At 37.0% G+C, this 18,763-nt stretch overlaps 2 protein-coding genes across 4 annotated transcripts in view; one reads left to right on the forward strand and one right to left on the reverse strand.

Moving 5' to 3' along the window:
- The window catches only part of TSPAN12 (tetraspanin 12), a 167,905-nt gene extending 159,546 nt beyond the window's left edge, over positions 1-8,359 (reverse strand). Inside the window, exon 1 of one of the 2 annotated variants that reach the window (XM_063642166.1) lies at positions 8,254-8,359. The gene's annotated coding sequence lies outside the window, so the exon portion shown is untranslated. The remainder of the gene's footprint in view (positions 1-8,253) is intronic. The other variant, XM_063642167.1, reaches the window with a different exon arrangement.
- A 197-nt stretch (positions 8,360-8,556) lies between these two features.
- The window catches only part of ING3 (inhibitor of growth family member 3), a 28,354-nt gene continuing 18,147 nt past the window's right edge, over positions 8,557-18,763 (forward strand). Inside the window, exons 1-4 of one of the 2 annotated variants that reach the window (XM_055283803.2) lie at positions 8,557-8,766; positions 9,006-9,077; positions 11,150-11,250; positions 13,395-13,460. In XM_055283803.2, the coding sequence (XP_055139778.1) occupies positions 8,739-8,766; positions 9,006-9,077; positions 11,150-11,250; positions 13,395-13,460 (267 nt within the window). In that variant the 5' untranslated portion in view covers positions 8,557-8,738. The remainder of the gene's footprint in view (positions 8,767-9,005; positions 9,078-11,149; positions 11,251-13,394; positions 13,461-18,763) is intronic. The other variant, XR_008658575.2, reaches the window with a different exon arrangement.

The following is an 18,763-nucleotide window of genomic DNA, read 5'->3' on the forward strand; positions in this document are numbered from 1 at the left end:
TTCGTATTTTGACACTTGGACACCATCTGGACTCTGACAGCAATATTAACCCAGCATGAAAGTCTTTTGAGAATAAAATAGTTTGAAGAATAGTTGCAAAATATTGGACCATTTTTTTTAGAACTTAAAAAAATTTCAAGACACAAAACACCACATAGGTTGTCAATCTCATTGCTTTCATTTTGTTTGTGTGTGCGTACAATATATTTCTGATTATAAAATAATTTTAAAGTTTGAAAAATATAGAAGTAGATAAAATACAATCACTGAAAATTCCACCATCATTCAGAAATAACTATTGTTAACTTTTAAAATGTAGACTGAAGTCTAAAGTATAAATGTCTCATGTACCTATCTATTCACATATACCTTTTTTTTTCAAAAGTACTATCATATTCCACACAGTGTTGTGACCCATGTTTTACTTCATAATGTATCCAGGAATGATAGCCAAAATAATTAGCAAATCATATGCAGAGGCTGCCCTCACTGATGCAAAGTTCTGGGGTGCCATGTTTTAACTCTATGGGAGCTACATAATGAGAGGCCCAGAAAGTCTCACAGGGAGGCTCAGCGCAGACAGGGTGATATGAGACACTGCAGTGGCTCAGAGCAGCTGCTATTTAGAAGCATCTCAACATTTTAACAACTGGTTAGGGTTGTACCAGTGTAAATATTCTGTTTAGCATCCCTATGCATACCGCATATTAGTATATAGTTAGTAATCAAAAACATAGTATTTAATGACTACAAAGTCTGGCCTGTAGATATTTTATGTATTGCATCTTTATATTGGTCTCTATCACTTTTTCCTTTTGCTAAATCAATATGGTCATTATCCATTAAAAAAACTCTACCATATCTCAATAAAATTTACGTAAATTCCTCTTGATGAATCATCTAGTCCCTTCCTCAAAATTTCACCATATCATAGCATCTATTATATTATGTTTAAATCATTTCCTGAACCATCTATTTCTCCTAAAAAGTTATATGTTCTGCAAGAACAGGGACTGTGTCTTGGTCACGTTTTGTATTATTGGTGTTTGTTGTTCAGTAAGCATTTACTGAAATAAACTGTAGTAATATTATTTCTCGAATTCCCTACATGTCTTATTTATTAGGCTACGTTAATATTTACAACTTCAAAGAGTTTTTTAAAAAATATAGAGCTTCATGAATTACCATATTACTTTCATTTTCCCTCTGCCTATCCTTTTAGGTTAGCCTAATTAAAAATCACTGTGAAGGGGGTTGACCTACTTCTGTATTTGAGAATTCTTCAAAGAATTCTATTTAGAATATTCTTCTCAGCATTCCAGTCCAGCTACTTGGATGACAATTGGAATCCCATTTTCTTCACAGAGCTTAATGGTTAACAATCATGACAACTTTATGTTGCCCTCTCTATTCTGAACTTGGAATCTGATGAACTTGTGCTTAATACTCATGCATTTGTTCATTCAATAATTCATCACATCTTTATTGAACTCATATTACCTGCCAGATCTGTGGATCAACAGATGAATAAAACATGGTCTCTGCCCTTGAAAAATTCCAAATTAGTTGGAAATGCAGGCTCTAGACTATAATGTAGTAAATCTCATAAGATATTCATGGACAGACTGTAAAAAAGCACTATATTGTCGTATCTACACTCTATATCCTGAATGGTAAGAATACTTTAACCTACTTTAGAAAAATACTTTTTACCCTACTAGCAAAATAAGTATTCCTAAGACTCTACTTATTTGGATTCATTGAAGACAAGGTAAAAAATCAAAATAAGAAAAAAGCTAAAATTTTCCAAACACCACTTCTTGTCAGTATCATAGAGTACCTGTGTGATACTGGAGAGAAGACAAGGAAAATCTTTGGAGCATTTCCAGCAGTGTAAAAAATCCTTATAGTCACTGAAATATTTTCATATTGTGTTACAAAGAGAATATGCTTGGTAATTTATATTTACATTACCAGACTCACAAAAATGAATGCTAGAGAGCCTAAGTCTTTCAAAATCAAACCTGGGGAAATAGTTACAGACAATTATGCCATTGTGTATAAATATATTTACATCTGCTTCCTGTGAGAAGTATTTAAATATACTTCCTTAGCATATCCTGCACCTGAATCATTTAATTTTAATATGCTCCTCCTCTATACAAGAATATTACTTTTCAGAAATAATCATGACATTAAATGAATAATGATAATGAACAAAATAAATTCAGAAAAGGCAAATTTTCTTTTTCTCAAACTTCATCATATAATCATGCTTGTAGTGAATAATTAACAATAGCATTGAAGAAAAAAGTAATGATTAATCTTTTTAATTAGATTTAAGCATTTTTTTGGAAAGAAACAATGGCCTGTTACACTAATGAGTCACTACATTAAAATGTTATAGCAATTAAATAAAAAACAAGAAGAATAACCATCCTAAAATAATACATTTCCATTTTCAAAATATTCAATTCAGTAATATGTTTCACATTTAAACTAAAATTTGCATTTAGTAAACAAAAAATCCAAAAATACTACACCTAGCAGTTCAGTTTCACTATTTTAAATTTAAAATACAAATAAAAACTCCAAGTGATAATATACAATATAACTGAAAGAACTCCAAGTTGTATCTTGTCTTTTATTTCTAATCAACTATTTACGTAATGTCTCAGTTATTAAAATTTCACCAAAACTGAAGCTAATGTTTAGACCTTAGACTATCAGAATATTTTTTCCAGGAGAAATATTTCATCACTGACATTGTTTAGAATTGCTGGCACATGGTGGTAATAAAAAGCAGGCTGTAAAAGTCAGTTTTATTATTGTTTTTAAATCCTCTAACGACAATACATTCCTTTATTTGCCTTCTCTGGGGTGACTGCTTCCACTGCAGTGCCCTTGACATGGCACTTACTAGATCATTTATCTCTGTACTGTCAATTCTACAAATAATGTTCTTCCTGATTACATTTATGTGCTGGACACTGTGCTAGGTACTCTTAAACACTGTCTCCTTTGAGACTTGTCACAATCCTACAATGCAAGTATCCTTTCTTACTCTCATTTCATGAATGAAAAAACAATTTAGGGACTTTGAGTAACCTGGCTCAGGTCATATGAGTAAATAACAGAGACAGGAGTCAAACTCAGATATGATTAAAAGGCCCATAACCACCCAATCCTACATTCCTTATTCATGCAACAAATATGAACTCAGTGTCTTCTGCAAGCTTGTAACAGAGCAGTGCATAAGAAACAACCCCTATTAGCCAAGGGATCAAAGATGAGTTAATCACTCCACTTTTCCTAGAGGTGGCCACTCTCCTATTTCTATCATCATAGATTACTTTTACCTACTCAGGAACTTCATCTAAATGTCATCCTAGAATATGTACTCATGTGTGCCTCCACTTTTTTTCCTATTCTCTCCTTCTGGAACTCCTCTGAATCAGGTATTGGAAATTTCAAATTGATTCTCCAATTGTTACATGTTTTTTTTTTTTAAATTTTTCTTGTTTCTTCTACATCCTGTTTTAATTTCATCAGCCATGACTTCCAGTACTCACATTTGTAGAATTCCTTTTTATTATATCTGCAACAATTTATCCACGTCTTCTTTTCTTTCAGTGTTTTGCAATGTTTCAATGTGAGCTCACCATCAACAGTTGCTCCTCTCTGTGTCCTAGGATGAGGAACATCCCTAAAGGATATTATTATATATTATTGTATTTGCCTCTCTGGGGGGCCCCTCATCTTTTGCCAGACCAGACCAATTTTTACTGTCTTGTTTAAAGGGTCTCTGCACCTTGTGTGGAGTCTGAATTTGGATTCCACACCCATGCACGGTACAAGTTTGAGGTCTAAATTCCTCTGGGTTGCCTTTTCACCCACGATCTCAGGTGGATGGTCAGAAAGCTTTATTGTTGTTTCCCCAGGCAACTTCCTAGGAGTAACCCTTCATGATTACTTGTTTATTACAAGATGGTTAGCGTTAGCTCCCTGCAAACACAGTACCTGAGGCTTGTGATATCTTTACATGGTCAGAACCCAACAATTAAAGCCCATAAACTCTCAAGTTTTTTCAGCTTAAGCTCTTATTCTCTACACCAACTTTGAGTTTGCTCTTATTTCTGGTACCTGGAGATTTCATTCTCTGTTTTAAGTGTTATCCTTACATTTTATCCAGAATTTCTATTTGTTTTAAGGGAATGGTTTTGAGATGGCTTTGTATCCAGTAACCCACCATCTATCTCAGTATTGTCCCTCTACCATCCACTGAACGCATAGAGAGCAGTCCCCTTGGCAAAACCTCCTTAACTATCCTCCCATTAGACACTTGCCTTCTTCCTCTCTCTCCTCTTTTACTCCAGATTCTCCATCACCAACACCCAGCAACCAGCCCAGGAAATTAGAACTTTCATAAAGAGGTTTGTTTAGTAGTAGGTATTAGGGGAGGGGGGAAAGGCTGAAAACATCCACAGGTGTGTAAAGGGAAGACTACCATCCTATTGATACTGCTTATAACGAATCCAGTGAGTGATTTGATGACTTTCAAAGATGTAAAAGTAGGTTTATGTCAATGACAGCATTTTACTCTGCTTTCTTTCCACATCACAGGGATGATGCACATTGTCTGGTGCAAAGTTTAAAAAATTTCACTTCAAAGTCTTAATAGGTTTCAAGATGGTAGTTTTCTTTGTAAGATAGGGAAGTGTTAGAACCTTAAGACTTCAAGCAGGTGTTCCTCGAGAAACATGCTATTTTAGGGATTTAAATTTCCCCTTGTCTTAGACTCTGGTAAACAGTCATATTCTGTATCTACTTTTGAATCTTTTCCCTAAATTTTAATTCCTTTTATTTTTATTTACCTAGTAGCCTTAACTGCAGTAGTCTTTTTTTTTTTTTTTTTTTTTTTTTTTTTTTTAGACAGAGTCTGGCTTTGTTGTCCAGGCTAGAGTGCAGTGGTGCGATCTCGGCTTACTGCAAGCTCCACCTCCTGGGTTCACGCCATTCTCCTGCCTCACCCTCCAGAGTAGCTGGGACTATAGGTGCCCGCCACCATGCCCGGCTAATTTTTTGTACTTTTAGTAGAGACAGGGTTACACCGTGTTGGCCAGGATGGTCTCGATCTCCTGACCTCATGATCCGCCTGCCTTGGCCTCCCAAAGTGCCGGGATTACAGACGTGAGCCACCGCACCCTGCCAACTGCAGTAGTTTTACACAGCCTCCCTAGCTTCATTTCTCCCTTGAATTTAGTATGACAGTGGCAGAATCACACCCGAGATAATCCTAGAGTTCTGGTGGTGTCCAGCCTCAAGAGAAGCAGGGGCACAAGGCAGAACTAACAGCAGCAAAAAGGAATATCTGCAATAAGAGTAACTTAGGAGGACACATATGATATTAATAATCATGGTAATAGCAGCTGACGTTTATTGAATCATAACATTTACATGGCATTAATGTGTTTTGCATAGAAAATACTTCAATCCACACTCCTATGATTCTGCTACTGTTTCTATTTCCCATTGACAGATCAGGAAACAAAGGCACAGAGTGTTAAAATTATTTTCTTAAGGTTATACAACCAGTGTTAGAGAAACTGACAAAGAAAGAGGGGGAAAGGCAAGGGAAAAAGTAGAGCTTCTCTGGGGGCTCTCACCAGCAGGAGTTTGTGGGCCATGTATTTACTGTCCTGTACTTCTGTAAGGTTGCCAGTCTCTGTGTCTTTTCATTCCCAATTTCAAATCATAAGAAAATGCATCTGATAGGTCTAGCTTTGGTCAATCCCTGATAAATTAATGAGTTTTGATACAGACATGGCCAATCCATATGAGGGGCACTCCCTGGAAATGCAGTATTGGTTTTAAGTAGGCAGCCACTCAAAAATGGTATCTACTGTATGACCTAATTATGTAAGAAGTTATCACAAGCCTATGCAAACATAATTTCTGCAGCTCAGCTGATACATGTTCCAACAATAAGAGTTACATTATTTAACTAAAATATACAGTGTGTAAGTTTTATTTTTGGTTTCTGTGGAGTGTGTATTTATACTGACTGAATTGGGAACCATTTATTATCTCATTTCCCTTAATATGGAACACTCCCTGAGGAAGCTCACCTTACACTGAAATGATGTTCTTCTATTTATGATAGCATACCATTTTAGCTACTCTGAAAGAGCCACCTGGCAAAAACAACTAAAAGTGCTAGATTTAAAAAAATACACTTATGAACTAGTAGGAAATTAAGGAATTTTCAGAAGGAATATAAAAGGGGAAAAAGAAGGAAAATGAAAATATCTTGAGAAATAAGTGCAAGCCAAAGTAGGCTTTTGTTCAAGATTATCTGTCAAGTTCTGGACACCTAGAGCTCTTACTTTAATAGCTGTGCAGCATGCCAGGGTCAGAAGATAAACCCAAGTATCAGTTCAAAAGGAAGAGTCTTATAGCAGACAAAAATCTGGGGCCCCAATGGACTATACTCTCCATGTAAGGGTAAATGACATATAAGCCTCATGCACAGAATAGGCCCGTCATGAAACATGCCTGTCTTGGCCTTGGAGCCCAGTAAAGAAAGAAAAAAAAAAATTCTCTGAGAATCTGAGCAATCCATTTGGGATTGAGGCCCAGATTCAATCTATCTGTGCAATACAATAAACCTCAAGTGGACAATTTAATCTGGTCCTAGGGTTTATGATGTCTCCAAACAAATTGACAAGCAAATTCTAATGCTCTCCATGAAAACTCAATTTCAACTCCAGCCTCAAAGAATCCTTATGCTTGTAATCCCAGAAACAGGAATTCAGAGTCAAAAATCACAACCCAACAGGAAAAAGTCACCATGAGCAAAAGTGCCCATTTCTGAAGAAACAGCACTAAAAGGCCCATAAATGTTTCAATATCAGGTTTAACAGAAACAAGATACAGACTAAACAATTTGAATAAGAAATTAGAAGACGGCTTGAAAAGAGAACCGAATAGAACTTCTAAACCTGAAAAATTCTGAAAATTCTAAAATAAAACATATAAAAGAAAGATTAAGATAAATAAGAGAATAGAGAAAGTCTTAATGGAAAAAATGAGAAATGAGCAATACTGAAAATACAATCGTTGAGAATTTTCTAGAATTGTTGCAGGGCACCAATCCTGAAATTCGGGAATCCCCTCAAATCCTAAGCATAATTTTAAAAATTTAAGAAAAGGGAATAAGGAAGGAATTCAGACTTAGATCACTGCAAAACTGCAAAAAGATGTCAAAGAGATGTTAAAAGCAGCCAGAAGAAGGAAGGATGGAAAACGAAGAAAGGAGGAAAAGAAGAAGGGAGAAAAAGATTGAAAGTACTCGATTTTCGAAGAAGTAATGAAAAAACTAACTAGAAACTATAAAATTCTAATTCTTATTAGGATCGAAGTAACGTTCCGTTGAGATTCATCATGATTCATCATTCGCGACAGGAAAGTTTCCTGCTTAAGAGAAGTGAAAACCTTGAGTACAAGAGTATGCAATGCAGAAGGAAAGCAGGAAACACACACACACACACAATTTCAACTGCAATTTGAAAAATATAAAATGAACAATAAATTATGAACTAATAACAATTTCCCCAGAAAATCGAAGAGTTAAGAAGAGTGGAAAATAACAATACCTAGTATTTATTGAGTGCAAGAGTTTTTAATAAAAAACAATTTAAAAAGAAACTGAGTAGGGACGTACTAAATATATCATAGGAAAACATTTGCTGGGAGAGGTCGAAAAGTAGAAACTAAAGAACGCCCAAGATAACCAACCTCGAATATGGACTATTTACTCAACATAAAGTTACTGCTATTAACAGCCTATTCGAAATCAAGGCTCCATCCGTAATTCATGGCTGCTCACTATGATGATGAAGATTATTATTATTATTATTATTATTTGCGGATGCAGATTGTATGTATAGATTAATTACATTAGAATGACGATTAGATGGACCGCAAACTAGAATATATAAGTGGCTATTGACACTATTTGTGCATCTTTTAATCTGGGAAATGTATATTCACTCCATAGTCTCAGTATAAACTATTTTAAAATTACATATAAGCCAACCAGGTGTCTCTTTTATATTTTCGGAGTGAATAATGAGGATAAATTCCAGTAGAGAGTTCTATTTTAAGCAATCCAAATTCCCCGAACTTTGCTGATTATTCTAGTGTTTAGAACCTTTGCTATTTGCCTGGCACTTCTTGAAACCCATAACTCACAAATGCCGGGGGTATGGAATCACATCAAAGAACAGGTGAAAAGTTGTTCCTAGTTGTTATGCAGGCGCATACAACTCCCGCCATTCTCTGTGCAAAAACCAACAAATAAACAGAGGTACCGCATTTCGGATTCTGTTACGCACTGTTTGCAATGGCGCCTGGTATTCGTAGTTTCTACGAGGAGAGCCGCCAGCGCGCCAACCCTCGCTGAGGAGGAAGAAAACCACATTTCCCACAGAGACACGGGGGCGAACACTGGCCGGCTTACGTCATTGCTTCAACCAACCAATAGCAGCTCCGGGCGGCAGTGAGGCAAGCGCTGTCAGGCGCCAAAGTGGTTTTTTTTTTTCTTTTTTTTTTTTTTGCCGGAGTCGAGCGGGTGCTGCTAGCGGAGGCGCCATATTGGAAGGGACAAAACTCCGGCGACAGCGAGTGACACAAATAAACCCCTGGAACCCCTTGTTCCCTCAGCTCTAAGGGCCGCGATGTTGTACCTAGAAGACTATCTGGAAAGTGAGTGCGCGGCGCTGGCGGCGGCCGCCAGTGGGACCTGCGGGCGGGCAAGAGCGCGAGTGGACGGGCAGCGAGATGGCGGGAGGGAGGGGGCGGCGGGGGATGTTTCTTTCTCACGGTAACTGGCAGCCTCGTTGTGGGCTGCCGGCCCCCTCGACCCCCCTCACGCACGCGCGCCGTGACGTAAGCGCGTATTTCGCCGTTGGCCCCGCCCCTCTGACGGACTCTCCCTTTGACAGTGATTGAGCAGCTTCCTATGGATCTGCGGGACCGCTTCACGGAAATGCGCGAGATGGACCTGCAGGTGCAGAGTAAGTCGGCGCGTCTACTCCTCCTGTTCGCTGCGCGCGTTCAGTGCCAGACTTGCTTGTCATCGCTGCTAGCGCCTAATGCTCTTTCACTGTCCTCTGGCTCACTCCGCTAGTGCATAAGGAGTTTTCAAAAAGAACTGGCAGCTTTGAATCTCACCTTCTCCTTCCCTCCCATGCTACTTCTTTCTGGCCTTTGCAAGAGCAGGAGGCATTGGGACACGTGTATTCCTTTCTAGAATGTGGGATTGTGCAAAAAATATTTCTCTACCGTCATTGAGGTAGTTATCTATGTTTCAATGGACGTCAGCATAATAAATGTTGAGATGTTGTCTTGAGCCTTTTCGTATCGAACTTAGATTTCAGCTTTTATACTTACTTTAAAGTTCATCCTATTCACAGTTTTTCAAGAGTAGAAAGCATAGAAGCACGGGTTATATATAGCTCTTTAGAGACCCTGGCAAATGTCAAATTTTGAAAACTTAGTTACACATTATAAGATACATTTTAAATTGTAACAGAATCGTCATTTTCTTGATTAAAATGAGTGACAGAAATTAGATTTCACTGTAAAGTTTCTTATGTGCTGTACTAAAAATTTTAGCAGTTAGTGAACATTTCTTTTTCTTTCAGTGATAGCTTAGTAGTCTCTGTGACTTTTTCCCCAAATTAACTTTGCTCTTTCGTAGAGCAAGGACTATAAATAGGTGGCTCAGGGACCACTTGCTGCAGCTAAGAACCTGTCCTTTTCACTGCTCCTGGCTTCTCTGCCCATGACCACACCCACTTCTATACCCTTTGTTTTGAGTATATTTTTCCAGTAAGTTTCAGGTGGCACATAATAAAAAGTGGTGGCATGGAAGCCACCTTCTGTTCAGTGGATTGTGGTATGAAGTATGAATTGTGTGTGTGGTTCTCCACCTATCTCACAAATTCATTTTAATTTTAGTGTAGTTGAAATGCTAAAGATTTGCTGAAGTAGTATTCTCTGCAGGACAGCACAGACATTGATGTCAGATCTGAGTTTGTTTTAGGGCTTTACTAATTTACTCATTGACTCTGTATTATCACTTGCGAGGGGCTTACATTGTCTATAAAAAGAGAATCATCCAAGGATTTAAAATATTACAGGTGGATTAGAATTTATAGTATCTGATACAAAGTAGGCATTAAATAAAGGGTAACTCACTTTAAATTATTTTTATATTTTATTGTTTAAAATTTTAAATTCTCGTAATTTGGGCTTACATTATACATATTACAGGCTTTTTAAATGTGCATTTCTTTACAGTAACTAGAATTTTCTAAAGTTAATAGGTATTATGGATTAACAGAACAGTGTGCCAAATAAATTCAGAAATGCTTATTTAAACAAAGGAACATACTTCTAAAAAATTAACCATAGAACTTCATAGAGTCTTTAAAAGGCTATTGTGGACTGAAAATCTCCAAAAGAAGTGTATTATGAAAAGATTTTTCTCAACTTACGTAACAACAGAATCTTTTTTATTAATTTTTCCTTTTTTTTTTTTTTTTTTTTTTTAGCAGACATCCAATAAGATGATTAGTCTTGGCATATAATTTGGGGAAAACTTACCTAGAATTAATGTTTAAATGATTGTACCTGCTACTTTCAGTTGGGATGTGACATGATGAGATGTTTAATGCCGTATGTCAAATATTTTTATCACTTTTTCTTGTTAAAAGAAATGTGAGGATTAGCTAATGGTGTTTTAATTGTGTTTTGGTACTTTTGTCTGATTTAATACCTTTAGCTTTTGACCCAAAGACTGTATTGCTCAAAAATTATAGTATAGAGCCGATCTACTTTGGCTATCGGAAAAAATTTTGAAATAACAAAAACAAAAATAATCTGTCAATAAGGAAAATTGTAACTTTTTAAAGGAAGGTAATTGAGGCATTATATATTTACATAATCAAAGCATAACATATTTAAGTTACTGGCAAGGTGAAAGAGTGTATATTGTCAGATTTTTTCCCTCCCTAAATCAAACCATGTATATTTAGTATATGAATTTGGTCATTTAATATGAATTTTTTTTATTATGTCATAGATGCAATGGATCAACTAGAACAAAGAGTCAGTGAATTCTTTATGAATGCAAAGAAAAATAAACCTGAGTGGAGGGAAGAACAAATGGCATCCATCAAAAAAGTATGTGCAACACTTTGGATAATTTGCCAAGAAATATTGGGACCCTCTGAAAAAGATATTTCAAAATTAAATAGTGGTCTGCATATCAAAATGAGGGAATATTATCAATGACTCTTTAGAATATAAATAATTTATTGTGGTTTAGAGCTTCAGATAGGGATTTTTAGTCATTAAAGCATTTTGGTAATTAAAAATATTGTTTCAATAATTAGTGAGTATTAGAAAGTGACAGACCATTTAAAAGTTACGTTTTTTTCTATTAGTTTGTTTTATCCTAGTTGAGATAGAGTACTGTATTCCAGTTTTGGCCACAAACTAGGTAAATAAACATGAGCAGACCTTGAAGAATATTTTATATATTGTTAGGTACTTAAATTAGTGGGCCCACAGAAGAACAAAATCTTAAAAGTTAGAAGGAACTTAAGAAAGCCTTTTAATTTAAAACTCTAAATTTGCACATGAATTGGTCTGGAAACGTAGAATGCATTGAGGTTTTGTTAGTTTTATAGTGGTTATAGCTCTCTTCCAGTATTGAATGAGTATACATGCACATCTCAAAGTTTGCTTTGCAAGTATGATTGAGTTCATTTAGGGATGGATACATTGGAAAAACAAGTTAAAAGACTTGAGTTTGGTCATGATTCTGCTATTTAGCTGTGTGACATTAAATCTTAATATTTCTGAATAATAGTGCCTTCCTAAACCCAATGTTCATAGAATTGTTCAAGGATCAACTAAGAGGCTGGGCGTGGTGGCTCACACCCATAATCCTAGCACTTTGAGAGGCCGAGGCGGGTGGATCACCTGAGGTCAGGAGTTCGAGACCAGCCTGGCCAACCTGGTGAAACCTTGTCTCTACTAAAAATACAAAAATTAGCTGGGCGTGGTGGTGGGCGCCTGTGATCCTGGCTACTCGAGAGACTGAGACAGGAGAATCATTTGAACCCGGGAGGCGGAGGTTGCAGTGAGCCTAGATTGTGCCACTGCACTACAGCCTGGGCAACAGAGTGACAGAGTGAGACTCTGTCTCAAAAAAAAGAAGGGTCCACTAAGGAAGAAATTTGGAAACTACGATACGTTATTTATTCTATCACATGGAGAGAAGATTGTTTCTGTTAGGAAAAGAAAAATCATAATCTATAACAGAAGTGGTCCTAGCTTGGAAGATACCTGGAGGGACGTGTGTTCGTGAGTAAAGACATGATATATCCACATCCCAGAGTCACTAACCATCTCTTTAACCTAATAATTTTTTGGTGGAGTGCACCTTAAGTATACCCTGAAAAGTCTAGTACCCCATGGAAATTCATAGTATCATCTTCTTTCCCCCTTTTTAAAAAAAAAGTTTAATAAGTTGAGGCAAAATCTAAAATACAGATTGAGTTGTATGAATATATACCTAATTTAAAGTGGGAGTTATAGAACAACTGGAAAATAGGGAAATGCAGATCAGAATCCTTTTAATAGCTGAACTTTAGCAAAAACTTTTTTTATGGAATGCAAATGTACTTTACAAGTTAGATCAATTTTAGTTAACTTTTTATTTTAAATACTGTTCATTAACTCATATAGCTTTTTCTAGACTTACAATGGCATTTACTTTTAATTATATCCTTTCTAGAAATTCTGAACATCTCTCTTTTACTCTTGGCCATTGTGCATAGTTTCTGATCCTTTACCATCCCCACCCTATTTCTAACAGGTTTTTGTTTTGTTTTGTTTTTTGTTTTTTTGAGACAGAGTCTCGCTCTGTTGTCTAGGCTGGAGTGCAGTGGCCCAGTCTTGGCTCACTGCAACCTCTGGCTCCCAGTTCAAGCAATTCTTGTGCCTCAGCCTCCCGAGTAGCTGGGATTACAGGCGCCCACTACCATGCCCGGCTAATTTTTGTATTTTTAGTAGAGGTGGGGTTTTGCCATGTTGGCCAGGCTGGTCTGAAACTCCTGACCTCAAGTCATCCGTCCTCCTTGGCCTCCGAAAGGGATTACAGGCGTGAGCCACCGCGCCTGGCCTCTAACAGGTTTTTTATTACTAAGGTAGGATGACTGTGATAACAAGATATGATAATGAAAATGCAGTTATATGTCCTGCATATGAATATTTTTAAATGATTAATTTATTTTTGAAATGAAAATGTTTTCATTCAGGACTATTATAAAGCTTTGGAAGATGCAGATGAGAAGGTTCAGTTGGCAAACCAGATATATGACTTGGTAAGTAAAAGTAATGTGGATACTGTGCCATAAGTACTTGAATAATAGATTATATCTTAAATTTTATTGGCTTAAATGTAGTAGGAAGAAGCAACTAAAACTGAAGTATTGCTCTCTTGATCACATCTAATTTGACGTTTCAGTGTCCATTTTATGGTTTCTTTGTGGAAAAGTCAGAGTCCACAGTGTTAGTTAATGTGATGAGAACTGTACATTTTAGCAAGTCTATGCTGCGGTAAGGTGGTTTCTGATGTTAGATATTTTTTAAACAAGAATTAATGTTTAACTTTGTTTTACTAATCCTTGTCTTCTTAAGGTAGTGTGTTTACTTGCCTTATACATCATTTTGAGATTGTTTCTGTGGTAAAATACACCTGAGAAGACTGCCTTGACAAGAGTTCTTGGTAGTCTGATTAAAATGAAGAAGAATCATTTGAATCAGTGTTTATGTGAGTGATGTTAAAAGATCGTATGTAACAGCTGTGTCAGTTGTTTAAGCAATACAAGATTACAAACTTTAAACAAGATTCTTTTATTGCAGCAGCACTTCTAAAAGATTGAAAACACCAAGAAGATAGATAGAATATTCACTATTTCTCATATTGATGCAGTTATGGTGCTCTTTTTCATTTGAAACATCTTCTCCTAAAATACATACTTTAAGAAATAGTCATTTCTGTTTTTGCATTAAAGTAAATTAAAGCAGAAAACACATGCTCACTTTTGGCTAACTTCAGTGTATAGATTTCATACTTATGTTGTCTTTCCTGAGTGCAGATTTATTACTGAACAAGTACGTGTAAATAAAATGTCATTGGTGAGCAAGACACAAGATAAAAGGTGAACACCACATATGGTGTGAATTGTAAATGCTTATACCACAGACTTGAAAACATGTGTCATGTAGAGCCATGGAAAATGTTTAGTTGTTTTTATGTAGTACACACATTTTAATGGTGCTAATAACCTGGGCTCTTTTGTTCATAGAGTTATTCTGAAAAAAATTTCATAAAAGACACTGCCTAAAGATAGGTAGAATAGGCTGTAGCTTGATTTATTGTGGAATAAAAACCAAAAAAAAAAGGTCTTAATTGTTTCAGTCTTTAATTATGTCTATAAACTTAGTAAAAGGCATTTACATTTGAATCTAGACTAATATGTTTAGTAACATTCTTCCTCATATTCAATGACTGTATGTATCAGTCCTTATTTAGAGACTGCCTGCTTTTTAATTCATATAGCTGTTTGGTTCTATTCTTTGTTTTGTTTATTATTTTGTTGTTTTACTGCTTGTTAGACCTTTACTAAAGATACTTTGTGTATTTAGAAAAAATATAACATAAATATATGCTTTTTAAATATGTGTGTGTGTGTGTATTCATCTCTTATTTATAAACCACACTGTTCATCCACTCTGTGCCTGAAAAAAGGGAGCTGTACCTGGGTATAATGGAGGAATAAAAAGTAAATACTAGGCCGTGTGCAGTGGCTCACGCCTGTAATCCCAGCACTTTGGGAGGCCCAGGAGGGCGGATCACGAGATCAGGAGATTGCAACCATCCTGGCTAACATGGTGAAACCCCGTCTCTACTAAAAATACAAAAATATTAGCCGGATGTGGTGGCGGGTGCCTGTAGTCCCAGCTACTTGGGAGGCCGAGGCAGGAGAATGGCGGGAACTCGGGAGGTGGAGCTTGCAGTGAGCAGAGATCGCACCACTGCACTCCAGCCTGGGCGACAGAGAGAGACTGTCTTAAAAAAAAAAAAAGTAAATACTAGAAATGGCTCTTGTCCTCATGGTGTCTGTAAACTACTGTAGTGGGGCAAACATACCTGCAAACTAAAGTGGAGAATCCTTACAGAAACATGTAATAAACATTAACCAGTTGAATATTAAGGGGTATCTGCTGAAAAACATTGAAGTAAGTCATGCAGAGTTAATTATTGATTTCTTAGAGGGTATAGGAAGAGTTTTGAACAGAGTTTGTTTAGAAAGTCAGGGTCCTGAATTAGGTATTGTATTGAGGGGAAAGCATTTCACTCAGAGATAATGGCATAAACAGAAGGAAAGTACAAATTCAGAAATTAATTGAGAAGGGATAGATTCCAAGGCTAAAGAGTGAAGTAATAAAGGTGAGGTAGTAAATTTAATAAAGCATAAGAAATATAACAGAAAGCAAGTGTCCATAATGGATTCATGAAGATGTGAGTTCAAACCCTAGCTCAGCCATTTCAGTGACACCATGACTTTGGAAAAGTTATTTAATCTTGAACCTCAGTTTCCTGCTGTAAAAAAGCAATATTAATTTATACCTTACTGGAGGGTTTGCATTAGAATACATACAATGCTATTAGTTTGGCAGATATTTGGATTTGCTCCTTCTTTAAGAACTCAGTCCATCTCATTTCCTGAACTGGAATTTTCTATTTTCCTGAAGCCACTGCGTCCCTTTCAACTCTGCCAAGTGGAAGCTGCTGTCTCCCACTCTCCTAGTATCTCTGAGGCTTCTTTTTGTCTTTTCTTCTTTTTCTTCCCCCACCCCTTCTTTTCTGCCCCCTCCTTTGCTCTACCCTCTTCCTTTTTATTATTTTTTTTCTTTTTCCCTTTCTCCCTCCCTGCCTTTCTTTTTAAATACTTTAATCCTATTTCAGGTGAACATTATATCCTTAATATAAAAAATCCCTTCTCTTTCAGACTTACTGATAATCATCTCAGTTACCCTCTACCTTTTATCACTATAACTTAATGGCTTCTAGGTGAGGCTCAGATTGAAAAACTGGCACCTGGTTCACAGTTCTCTGTTGCAGTCATCTTATACTACCTAGTCATCTACTTCTTTGGCTTTTGTAAATACTAATCCACTTCAGTCGCCACAGACTGAACCTGATCATCACTTGGAATTGCCCTGCCTCTGATACTTCTTGCCTCTACACTTCATTTCCTCCTATTTTATCAGCCCTTTCCTATTCAATCAAGAGACTGGTTGAGCTCTTGATCTCTTTTCTTACAGGTAACTTCCACATTGTTGCTGCCTTAGGGCATGTTTTTACTTGCTGCATCTTTGCTTCATCACTAATGCCTTTTCTTTTTAATCTTTAGCCTCTTTTCTTTCTATTGGCTTCTATACCACAGCATTTAAACATGCTCAGGTCTTCCTCATATTTAAAAAGAACCCAGACAATCTAATATAAATCCCGTCGTGACCATGACTCTGCTTTAACTAGTGTAGTCTTTCTTAATTTCTCATTCAGACTCTTTGACACTCCCTTACCTTCGATTTATTCCTAAATTTATGGCAATTGGGGTTCTATTTACTAATCCTTTATAACTTCATTTAATGAGTTCTTTATTGCTAAATTCATCAGACAGCTTCAATTCTTTTTAACTGACCCTATTGGTAAATTTAATGCTCATTGCCATTCGTTGTGTCTTGCCATTCTTGACCTTGTATTACCGTGTGACTGCCGGCTCTAGATGCTCCCACCTTTGTGGCCTTTCTTAGTCTCCTTCTTGGATACAGCTCATAATGATGGTGTTCCTCAGAGTTCTGTCCTTGACTTACGTGGTTTCTTACTCTTCAAGTGGTTCTCACATGAAGGTGATTGTCTTCCCCTCTTCTACCTGCCAAGAGGGCCAGGAAGACCAAATTCCACAGGTAAAGACCTGTTCTTTCAAGTGCAAGTTTTATCCCCAACCTTTGCACACCAACCAAGTTGAGAAACACTCCTCTATTACAATTCCATGTGTTCTCTTAGTGTTAACAATTATACGTGAATTATTCCTGAAGCCCAGGCTGTTTCTTTGAGTCTTTTAATCTTATCTGAATATTCCCAGGCCCTAGAACTCAGTGTTTTGAAATTTAAAACTCAAAGCATCTCCAGTTTCTTCTCTAACTACCCTCCCCTGCCCCGCCACCAACTTTTTGTTTCTAAATCTCACATGAACCACTGACCTTGTAGTCATTCAGATTAGGGCACTGAAAGTCACCCTATACTCCTTGTCACTAACTTCCTCACATTTAATTAATCACCATGTGTTGTTCATTTTACTTTATAAATACCTCTAACTGTCCCTTCTTCACCATTGCTGTAGTTCAAGTACTTAAATAAGAAATGTAATTATAGACAATATATGTACATGTCCTAAGTGTACAATTCATATTTTGACAGATGTATATATTCTTGTAACCGGTACCCCAATCAAGATATAGAACATTGTCATTCACCCTGGAAAATTCCCTTGTATCATTTTCTAGTGTCTATCCCCTCAAGTACTCTTCATTTCTTACCCAAACAACTATAGTAGCTTTTCTAAATGGTTTTTCTGCCTTTGATTTATCACTATTTTCCTAAAATACACATTTAAGCATGCTTTCATGCTTTCTCCTTGTTTAATTTTTTTTTTGAGGCAGACCCTTGCTCTGTTAGCCAGGCTGGAGTGCAGTGGCACAATCTCAGGTCACTGCAACCTCTGCCTCCCAGGCTGAAGCCTCCCAGATGCTGGTGCTACAGACACTTGCCACTATGCCTGGCTAATTTTTGTATTTTTTGTAGAGATGAGGGCTCCCTATGTTGCCCTCAGGGTTGGTCTTGAACTCCTGGGCTCAAGTGGGAGGCTTTGGCCTCCCAAAGTGCTGGGATCACAGGTTTGAACCACTGTGCCTGGCCTGAAATTCTTAAGCATTTTGCTACTGACTTGTTTTATCATGCCATGTAGAAAGTTCTTGATTTGGTTTCTGCCAGATCTCTAACTGCATCTCTTTGTTGTCCTCTGTCCCTCACCACCATCCATGTGCCCGATCCATGGTGAACATACTGTGTATGCATGACTTTTCCTGACTGGGATGACTTTCTCTTTCCTGTTTGCTTGGTAAACTTTTCCCTATCCTTCATAATCCTACACATGCCTCTTTATTAACATAGTCTTGATAGCCTTCATATTTGTATCATTTATATCTAGGAGAAGAGATTTGACAGTTTATAACAGGAAAGGCATATAAGAGTGGTTTTTACAAATGCATTTATTTTTCTCTCATGTAAAATACTTGTTGGAGGAGGCAGACCGGACTCCTCCAACATGATCCCACCCCAACACGATCAGTGTCCCAGGCTGCTTCTAATCTGTTCCACCATCCATTCTGGGCAGGAAGAAGACTTGCAGTAGGGGATTACTCAGAAGGGCACATTTTGTATTTTAGTCAGCTCTTTGAAAGAGTCTTCCTGAAAATCTTACCTACTGCCATCTTATATCTTATTGGCTCCCTCTAGCTACATGGCCACCCCAGATATGTGAGGTTCTGTCAG

The sequence above is a fragment of the Symphalangus syndactylus genome, chromosome 6 (assembly GCF_028878055.3).
Source record: "Symphalangus syndactylus isolate Jambi chromosome 6, NHGRI_mSymSyn1-v2.1_pri, whole genome shotgun sequence".
Lineage (NCBI taxonomy): Eukaryota > Metazoa > Chordata > Mammalia > Primates > Hylobatidae > Symphalangus > Symphalangus syndactylus.